Raw genomic sequence first — 9,928 nt, forward strand, 5'->3', positions numbered from 1 at the left:
AATCCCCAAACTTTCAAACTACCGCACCACCGAATTTCCAACTTCCCAAATTCCCACATCACGTATCTCCCTAATGACCGAACGTATCAATTTCAAATCTCCCGCCCTTAATCGCAGCACGCATCGCGGCACAGGGATATCCCCGATCCCTTTCAACGAGCACTTAATCTGGTCATTACAGCCTTTGAGGGATTCCCAAGCGAAAAGCAACGGGAACGTTGTGCAAATAATTCATCGGTGCTTGTATTACGGACGCAAGTAGCGTCGCCACATGGCAACCGCTTTGTTTTGCAATATCGCGGATACTTGTACCGTCATTGAATGAGTAATCCACCGTATCGCAACCAATGGTAGCTCATTCTCGTCTTCGTTGTGATCAAGATTGGATGACTGTGAATATGCTTTCTTTCTTGTATCTTCCTGTTTAATGTAACTTGTTAGGGTATCTCAATGAGTACAATCTGATGTATTGTAGAATTTTCTTCTACAAAAAGTGCCACTATAAGAAACTGCGGCCTTTGCGCAATGTGGTGGATATTTAGTTTAAAATATTTTCATTTTTAGGTGTTCAAGTTTCATAATTTTATATGTTGAAGTGTTTAGGATTGAGTTAAATGAGGTTATGTTAGGGTTAGGTTAGTTCAGAGTTATGCAGCTTTGTGTTAGGTTTGATCAAGGTTATGTAAGTTTACGTCAGGTTACAAGGTTATGTTTACGTCAAGTTGAGGTTATGTAACTTTAGGTTAGGTCAGATCAGAACTTTGCAAGTTTAGGTTAGGTTACATCAAGGTTAAGTTTACATCAAGTTAGATAAGAGTTATGTAAGTATATGTTAGGTTAGATTATGTAACTTCATCTCAAGTTACATTAGAGTTGTATAAGTTTAGGTTAGGTCAAATCAGAGTTATGTATGTGTAGGTTAGGTTAAATCAGAGTTATGTAAGATCAAGTTAGGTTAGATTAAAGTCATTTAAGTAAGGTTAGGTTAGATCAGACTTATATAAGTGTAGGTTAGGTTAAATCAGAGTTATATAAGATCAAGTTTGGTTGGATTAAAGTCATGTAAGTAAGGTTAGGTTAGATCAGACTTATATAAGTATAGGTTAGGTTAAATCAGAGTTATATAAGATCAAGTTAGGTTAGATTAAAGTCATGTAAGTAAGGTTAGGTTAGATCAGAGTTACGTAAGTTTAAGTTAGATTAGATCATAGTTATGTACTTTTAGAACAGACTTGAATCATGTCAGCATAAAGTAATAAGTTATGATTAAATTTAATTTAAGTTAGTTTTAACAAGAATTATCTGAGGTTAGGTTAAGTTTTATGGTTGTACAAATAACTCGAAGAGAATCTAATTAGATTTGAACGATTAAGTTAGTCGCAGTACTCCACGTCAGCCGCACATTCGTCATAAGGATGTCTTAACGATATTATCGATAACATCATCGATAACAGCGGCTCTAGCCGGGAACCAAGTACTCAAATTACGCTTACGAGAGTCTAAATTGCTCATACACCGTGATGATTCATAGTAAAAACCGAGGAATCGCGTCATTAACTGCTGATTCGAGCGACTACGATGAAAACACTGCCAGATTTCCTGTCCGTGTAGGAAAATTTCTTGGAAACGATATTCGTCGTCCTGGTACCAGAGAGAGAGTCCTCTAAACGCGTGTTCCACGTATATGTACATATATATGTATACGATAACGCTCGCATGCATAATCGTCCATATAAGCCCGCGAGACGACACGCACGAGGTATGAACGTGGGTGTACGACCCTGGAGGACGTAGGTTGGGCGAATAGGCGACTCGCTCGGTTCGTGCCTTTTATGTAATTCTCTCCTCACCCCTTCGCCGGTCCAATCACGGTCACGTACGCAACGTTTGTTTCGCCGAGAGCATGCAACTAGGGACTTTTCTCGCTCGGTCGAAGGGCGGAATTCGTTACGTGACGCGATCAAAAAATCTGTCTGCGTTTCCAAACCGCTTGGATACACCGGCCAGTATGCTACCTTTCCCCGGGGAAAGCGATGTAAGAAAAGCAACTTTTACCGTTCGCTCGAGAGTTGTCTCTCCTGGTTTATACCAGTGGTGGAGATTCTTTTTACTTGGCTATTTGGAAATTTATACATTTGCGAATTTAGACACTTGAGCATTTGGGATAATCTGATGGTTTCAGGATTCAGAGATTTGGACATCTAGAAACTTGGATATTTTGGAATTTAAAAATGTGGACACTTGGGAACTTGGGAGGTCTAACTCAGGATTATACTCCAGCAGAATAACCGAGTAACATCTAACTCCTGTTTGAAATTAGGATCTTCAAGTTATATCCACAGTACAAACATGAAGCTCTAATAAAATATATAACAAACTGTCAGGTTTGAAGTTTCAAGAAGATGATGATAAAATTACGTTCTCCCCATGTCAACCCCATTATAATTAACGACATCCTATCAATAATTTGTGATAGACATAAATTATTAGTCTACATAAATTCACACTACCGATATCACCGATCGTGTAGTGATCAAGCGATGAAATAAGAACACGGTTGTTTGCATACCGATTTTTTATTAACGATTATCCCGTTTGTTTGTCAGATCACGAGAAGGAAGGATATGATAAACTGTGGCCGATGAAGAAGAGAGCACGAGCACGAGTACGAACAGGAGCACGTGTAAGAGCAAGCGGCTTCGTCGAGAAAGACGAGAAGAAACGACGACGAGGCGGCAGCAGCAATACCAATAAAAAGATCAACACTAGATCTGATGTTAGCGGACATTAACGGTAACTTGGCGGATCTGAGAAGCGAAGCGATGGCGTCGCAGAGGTTTTGTCTGCGCTGGAACAATCATCAAAGTAATCTACTCTCCGTTTTCGACCAACTGCTCCATGACGAGTCGTTCGTCGACGTTACGCTGGCTGTCGAGGGTCAGCTACTCAGGGCACACAAAATGGTGCTGTCGGCGTGTAGCCCATACTTTCAGGTATTAACCACCCTCCGATTATACTTAGAACATACCCCTCTTGTTTGATCTTACTACTTTAAACGTTCGCAATTAATTTGGGTAATTAAGGGATTCGAGACATTTGTAGAAATTTAGGGATTTGAGTATTTGAGAACTTTCTAAAGATTTACATTTGCTAATCCTCGAAATACAAAGACATTTTCCTCGGCGAAGGGAAGCACCCATATCCGCTTCTGCTGCGAAGCGAATCACGTTCTAGGACATAATCAATAATTCATAACCGATAAATTAATTCATGACGCGTATTAATAATTCATAAATCGTTTTCTTACCGTTCTCCCTTTTCTCGAATTTTTTTGCAGGCCCTTTTCGTCGGCCACCCCGACAAGCACCCGATAGTCATTCTGAAAGATGTTCCCTACGTGGACATGCGCAGCCTGTTGGATTTCATGTATCGCGGGGAGGTGAGCGTCGACCAGGATAGGCTAACCGCCTTCTTGAGAGTCGCTGAGTCTCTCAGGATAAAGGGCTTAACCGAGGTAAACGAGGACAAGTGTGACTTGCCTAGTATTACCTCTTCGTTGCTTGGCAATCAAAACACAGTACCTCCACCGCCACCGAATCTACATAGAATAAACCAAATCGGGCCTCACCACCACGTCTCGCAGAAGAGGATGCATCATATGTCGAGTCATCCTCTGCTCGGTTCGGCCTTATCCGCGCCAAAGAGGAAACGGGGTAGACCGAGGAAGCTAAGCGGTTCGTCAGACACACCGATCGGCGAGATCAGCGGACAGGAGCTGCAGTCTTGCTCGGGGACCGATCTGGTTCAGGGATCGCCCGAGATGATGGAAATGAAGATGAGTATCGACTTTCAGAGCGAAGGCAGCGGTAACGGCGGCGGCAGAAGCGGGAACAACACCGGTTCCGCGAGTAGTAACAACGTCAGCAGCAACAATGTGGGGAATTCGTCATCGACGGGAAACAACGCGGCTGCATCGTCCTTGTCGTCGTCGAGGAAGGATGAACCGACGGAGAACGGCACCGATACACCCGAGTCGATCACACCCCGCGTGAAACGGGAACCGGAACCTACGCCTAGTACCTCTGCCCAAGGTTAGCTCGCGTTTAACGCGTTCCTTTTAAACAACCTTTGAAACACCGATTTCGTTCAAACAATTGATGTCAGTATTTTGGTACACTCTTTAAAAAATAAGCGGACAATGTACGTTTGAAGCTCAAGAATGTATTAACACATTGAATGTCACACTAGCTCTACGTAGCTTATCCATGGCGTCATCACGAATTAATTATTGTGTTACATTTTATGTACAAATATTTGTAACAGATAAGTGTAACAATTTCTATATGATCTATGTCACATTCTTCGTGCCATGAAAGGTTCTAACATCCGCAGTTTACTCATTACTTTTGACATACTTTATAGTTGTTAGTAGAAATCTTGATCTGAATAGAAATCTGTGTTTCGAAGGTCACGAGAGCCCTTGTAAGAAACATGTCCACGATCCATGTAACAGACACTCATGATTTGAAGTGTTACATATGGCTTAGACACATACCATCAAACCAAGTGTTAAAGTATATGATACTAGGGCGTGAATCTTACAGAGTCACACGTGTGACATGGTAGCGAAAGTGTTTGAGTATAAAAAACGCTCACTTAACAGCACACCTGCAGTGCATCGATTCGGTTTCAGACCATTTTGTTAATTATATGTATTTTACAAATGGTAGTACAGTGACAATATTCATGGATATTAAAATATAAATATTGTAATGTTAATCGGATGCACTGTGTTGCTAAATATGCAACAGTCTTAAGAAAGTTGAAAACTAAAATGCAGATCAGTGGTTTACATATCAGCTGGATAATTTGTACAGTATAATAATTTTACTTTCAATGTTAAGAATGTAGTAGAGAACATGTGGAAATTTGTTTAAAATTAGTGAAAAATTATTGAATCTTTAGGGAGATGTTGAGAAGGTTGAGAACCGTGGTAGTTCATATTTCATGGACATCATTAGCAGTTATACTTGATTATCCAGCTTTGGTAATGCAACTGATTTATGTAATTTTATTTATCATAATCAACATGGAAGTGAAACTTTCTTTGGTATTTGCAGAACGAGTTCTGCATGGGATTGATATCGTAGAGTGACTTTGTCGACGTCGGGTAGACATTCTAGATTTACTGTACAATTTATAGCCGTACTCTGCTGTAACTCTTTCTAGAAACATGGTGATGTCATTCACTCCTTTTTGAAATTTAGAGATTTGAAAATTTAAAGTTCAGTAGATTCGTATGCTCAGATATTTAAAAAATACATATGTAGAACGTATTTTGCATGCGTCACATCAAGATAATCAGAAGCAAGTCACTTGCATTACCAAATCAAAAAACTCACGTAACAGTGTAGAATATTCTACCTGTTTTCGACAAAAAATAATTAACTCCACTCATTACTTATTTTTATATAATCCATTATAATTGACAAGATTATCGATCGATCTAATCGATTCAATTTGTTTTGCAGGCTCTGACGAGACGTTCGCGCGGCCGCACAGTAGGCAAGGGAGCGAAGGTTTCAAGCAAGGTAAGAGATACCATTGTCAGCTTTACACGATTAACAATTTGCTCCACTTTTAATCATCATTTCGTAACGTATACGCGTAATCGAAATAACACGATGTAGGCTGCATCTTTAATATCTTCGATAAGTATTAGCTTAAGCAGATTTAACACTATCAGGAATTAAACCAGACAAGTTTAAAATTAAATAGTGGTTAATTAGACACTATAAAGTTACTTCAAAATATGGAGTTATATTTAATTCTGGACAATGAGGTTCAATAATAAATATTTAGTTTTGAATTATGGAATTGTATGTTAAGGGTGTACAACAATTTTAAGTGTGGTTCTATTTATAGTGGACTCTTGTTATATTGCCATGTATGTGTTATTTAGCAGGTGGTTTTGAAATTTAGAAGTTTGGATGATTTCTACACTTTTATTATATATAGGGTAGTTTCCTAATCCTCACCAAATTACACTAACAAAAAATTCTCTAAAAAAATATTTTTAAATACTAAAATAAATTTTTGCACACCCTTAATTTACCAGTATCTCTACAAAATATCATTTTAAAATGAACCTTAGAATAACATACCTATGTTTGCATAAATGTAACCTTATCGTTACTTTAAGTGATTAATTCTCACATGAGAATAAAAAACCGATTGGACTTTTTCCACCACGATTCGTCGAGGTCGATCGACGGTAGTTAGGATAAAAGATTCGATACTCGAACCTTTCTGATGTTCATATCGTTAACTTTAATATCAGTTATATGTACATATTTATTTCATCAGGGTATCATTATGAAATTACCATTAGATCTGGAGAAAAATTACCGAACTGCTTTACGATGTGCTAATGAATTTAATTTTTCAGAAATTCTCGTCCGTTAATTTTACCTTGTTCGTGGTTGCGCGACTGCGGCAATTCGAAACGCAGTATCGCGGCAACGTTTTCCGAGAAGGTTATCTTTTTTTGATCGTAGACTCAAAGTACACTTAAAGAAAAATTAACCGGAGTCGACGAATTTGTTGACGGACACGATTCGTTAAGATGTTAACTCGAGGACGTCGCCTGAGCTAGCATCCTTACATGAAATTAAGGTCAACAAATCTCGCCGCGTAAAAAAAGAATCAAAAAACGAAAAAAAAACGTGATTTACGTTTGGAGCGAGCGAATAAGCTCCCGGAGGTTCGATACGTGTCGCGAGTTTCTAAAGTCGACCTATTGTTTAGAGAGAAATACAAAAAAAAAAAAGAACCGTTTCCTTTTTTTCCATGCAACCTGAAACGAATCTTTCGGCACGGTTAAAAGCCGTGGCGAAGTAAATCGAAACACGATGCGCAGTGTGTTTTGTTGCGAGCTTTAGAAAACGAGAAACCCTCTGCTTGAGTCACGCGCGTTGACCCGTGACACAAAGTCGAAAATAAAGTACCAAAAAAGTCAAACCAAAAAAACAGTAAAAAAAAATCGAAAACAGAAAATAAGTAATACGAAAGAAATCAGAGTGTACGAGAGAGAAAAGGAAGCCGTCGTCTCGTTGAGGAGTTGTATGCTCATCTGAACCGACGAGACGTTTGAGCGGAACCAAAAAATAAAAAAAAAAAATAAAAAAATATAAAAAAAAATGTGCCAACAAACACACAAGATTACTACTACTACTACTATTACTACTACTATTTACTACTACTACTACTACTTCCCTTTTCGAATGCTGTAGCCTCCAAAAAAATTCTAACCTACCACCCACCAGATTCTCGTTTAAAAGGACAATATGTATTTTATATATACATACCCATGTAATTTTATATGCTCGGCCAATGCGCAGCGCCTCGTTCCTTCTTCTTACTCTCATTCTCCATTTTGTCTTTAAATATATACATACATTTATGTGTATATGTATATATATATACATACATATATATATGTTTCTATTTATCTATCACTTTTTTACTTACCCTTTCAACCCCATTCTATACATATTTACACATCATCCCCGCACGAATGAGAAACGCTTCGCTGCCATTGGCCACTTGGTAAAAGGAGGGGGTGGAGCCAGCTTTTAGCGGTGCTTACTTTTTTTTTCTGATTTTTATTTCAAAACGCTGGTTAACTGGTTTTTTTTCCACGTTCGTTCGTTGCGAGGAAGTTGCGAACGCAGTTACGTTCCCCGAGTGATGACAGACCGCGGTGCAATGAAAGAAAATAAGTTTGCGAAAGAACGACAAAAATTAAACGAAAAAAAAAACAGATACACGAAGCGTGCGTAGTTAACGGACAACGAACGTCGGCAGGTTTATCGCTTCCGCCTTCTCTTGCGTTCTTCTCGTTGCCTAGCGGAAAGAAATCGAGACTTTTCCGTGGAAGAAACAAGAAACGAGAGAAAACACGAACAGGATGAAAAACGAGCGAAACAGACAGTACGGAGAAAAAGAGCAAATTTTTGATAAAAGAAAACGCAAAGAACGAGCGAGAAAGAAAAGATCGAGAGACAGAAGAATAAAAGAGAAACGAACAACATCGACCGTTCTTTGTGGGCATACCAGAAGAGAAACAGAACAGAGAAATAATTCGATGAAAAGAATAATAAAAGAATAGAAGTTAACCGTACTAACGTACGCACGCACGGACGCGAGTGCTTCGAAGATGTCGAACATACGATGATCGTTCGGTAGTGACCGTGAAAACCGTGTTGCTTTGTTCTCTTTGCGCAGGTGAGTTGAGATTAATCTGAGTCACCATTCGATCTCTGAGAGATTACCTTTGCGCGGGGGAAGCGAGGGAACTAGGGGAGGCCAGCCGCTCAAAAAATGAAACCGTTCCGAAATGCCAGAATCTAAAACCATACATATAAAATAAGAGAAAGTCGAATAATATAAAAGAATAATATAATCTGATGTGTAACAGAAGCGAAAAGCGGATTAAATAACTAGTCAAAAAAAAAAAAAATAAAAAATAAAAAAAATGTGTAAAATCGCATCGAAGCTGAGACATGTTAAAAAATAAAAAAAAACGTTTGCTTCATCTCGAGCGTCCCTCGATCTCGATGGATCGTCTTCCCGTTTAAAGATGGATCACGATTTTAGACTTTCTGACGGGACGCACGGACGATTTCTAAAGGGGAGGGTTTGTTTGTTTGTTATCGTTTATTTTATTTTATTTTTCATTTTTTTTTTTTATTGTTTGTGTGTGTACATGGTTCATTAACAATTCACATTCGTGTTTGTAACGAACGTGTGCGTGTGTTTTTGCGTGGCAGTCCGGGTGAACGCTGTTGAATATTGTAAGATTGGCGAGGGGTGAAAGAGGGTGAATGACAAGAGAGAGAGGGAGAGAGAGAAAGAGATAGAGAGACAGAGAGTACGCGTAGGGTGAATGTACGGTGTATATCCATTTGAAAGAAAGAAAGGCTTCGTTGAGTCGGTGAAATGCTGTTGGTGGTATGGCGAACCAAACAGGGCCGTAACGGTCCTCATCGGAGCCGTACGGGATCGAGGCAAAGCCGCGATCAACAGCCGTGCAGAGTAGCGAAAGCGTGCGTGAGAGCGAAAGAATCTGAAGAGGGAATGACGACGAAGAACAGGGTGGGGACACGGAAAAGCGGGTGCGGCATTAAAACACTTTACATGGGACAGAGTTGACGGACAGCCGGTTCGAATACGGTGACTCTTTTTTGCTGGCTCTACCCTTCCTCTTGCTTCCCCCCACAAATATAGATATACGTTATTATCAGTACATTATTTTATACACATTATTATTATTATTATTGCTATAACGAATGGATTTTACATACTTAAGAATCTACAGTTAATAGAAATATGCAGTCGAGACTCCGTATCCGCGATTCGAGACTCAAACTTAGTGACACTAAGTTAACTTGGACTCTTGTTTAAAAATTTAATCGAGAGTTTAATACTTCATCATTGTAAATTACAATTTTTTAGAGGATGTCAACGTTAAAATGGTAATATGCGTTACATGGTACATGTGTACTTTTTTCTTTTGGCAACAACCCTTCGTGGATATGGAGGCTTGACTGTACTATAATTAAGTATAGTATATACAGGGTGGGGCACTTAAATCGGTGCCATGATAGCAAATGGCTTCATATTTGCTTCATTTGTAAAAAAACATAATGCAATGTTAATAACTTCTTTATCGAAGGTGCAAAGAAGATGAAAACCAGTTTCATTTTTACAAAGGAAATATATTCTTCGTAGGACGATTTTAAGCATTTAGAAATTATTAGAGTATAAGAACAAATCACTATTGATTTTTTATCTTTCTAATATTGCACTCTAATATTTCTTTCAAATTGCTTACAATCGATATTCTGCAAAAAAGATGTTTCCTTTA

The 9,928-nt window shown here is 38.8% G+C and overlaps 1 protein-coding gene across 12 annotated transcripts in view; it reads left to right on the top strand.

Annotated features, from left to right (window-relative positions):
* Positions 1-9,928, top strand: part of ttk (zinc finger and BTB domain-containing protein ttk) — a 66,781-nt gene that overhangs the window by 19,278 nt on the left and 37,575 nt on the right. For all 12 annotated transcript variants that reach the window (XR_013037798.1, XR_013037799.1, XM_012286986.2 and 9 more), the window contains exons 2-4: positions 2,607-2,993; positions 3,338-4,091; positions 5,532-5,591. Coding sequence is in view for 10 of the 12 variants with exons in the window: in XM_012286986.2 (XP_012142376.1) it covers positions 2,775-2,993; positions 3,338-4,091; positions 5,532-5,591 (1,033 nt within the window). In the remaining 2 variants the exon portion in view is untranslated. The remainder of the gene's footprint in view (positions 1-2,606; positions 2,994-3,337; positions 4,092-5,531; positions 5,592-9,928) is intronic.

Source organism: Megachile rotundata, chromosome 4, assembly GCF_050947335.1.
Source record: "Megachile rotundata isolate GNS110a chromosome 4, iyMegRotu1, whole genome shotgun sequence".
In the NCBI taxonomy this organism is placed as follows: Eukaryota; Metazoa; Arthropoda; class Insecta; order Hymenoptera; family Megachilidae; genus Megachile; species Megachile rotundata.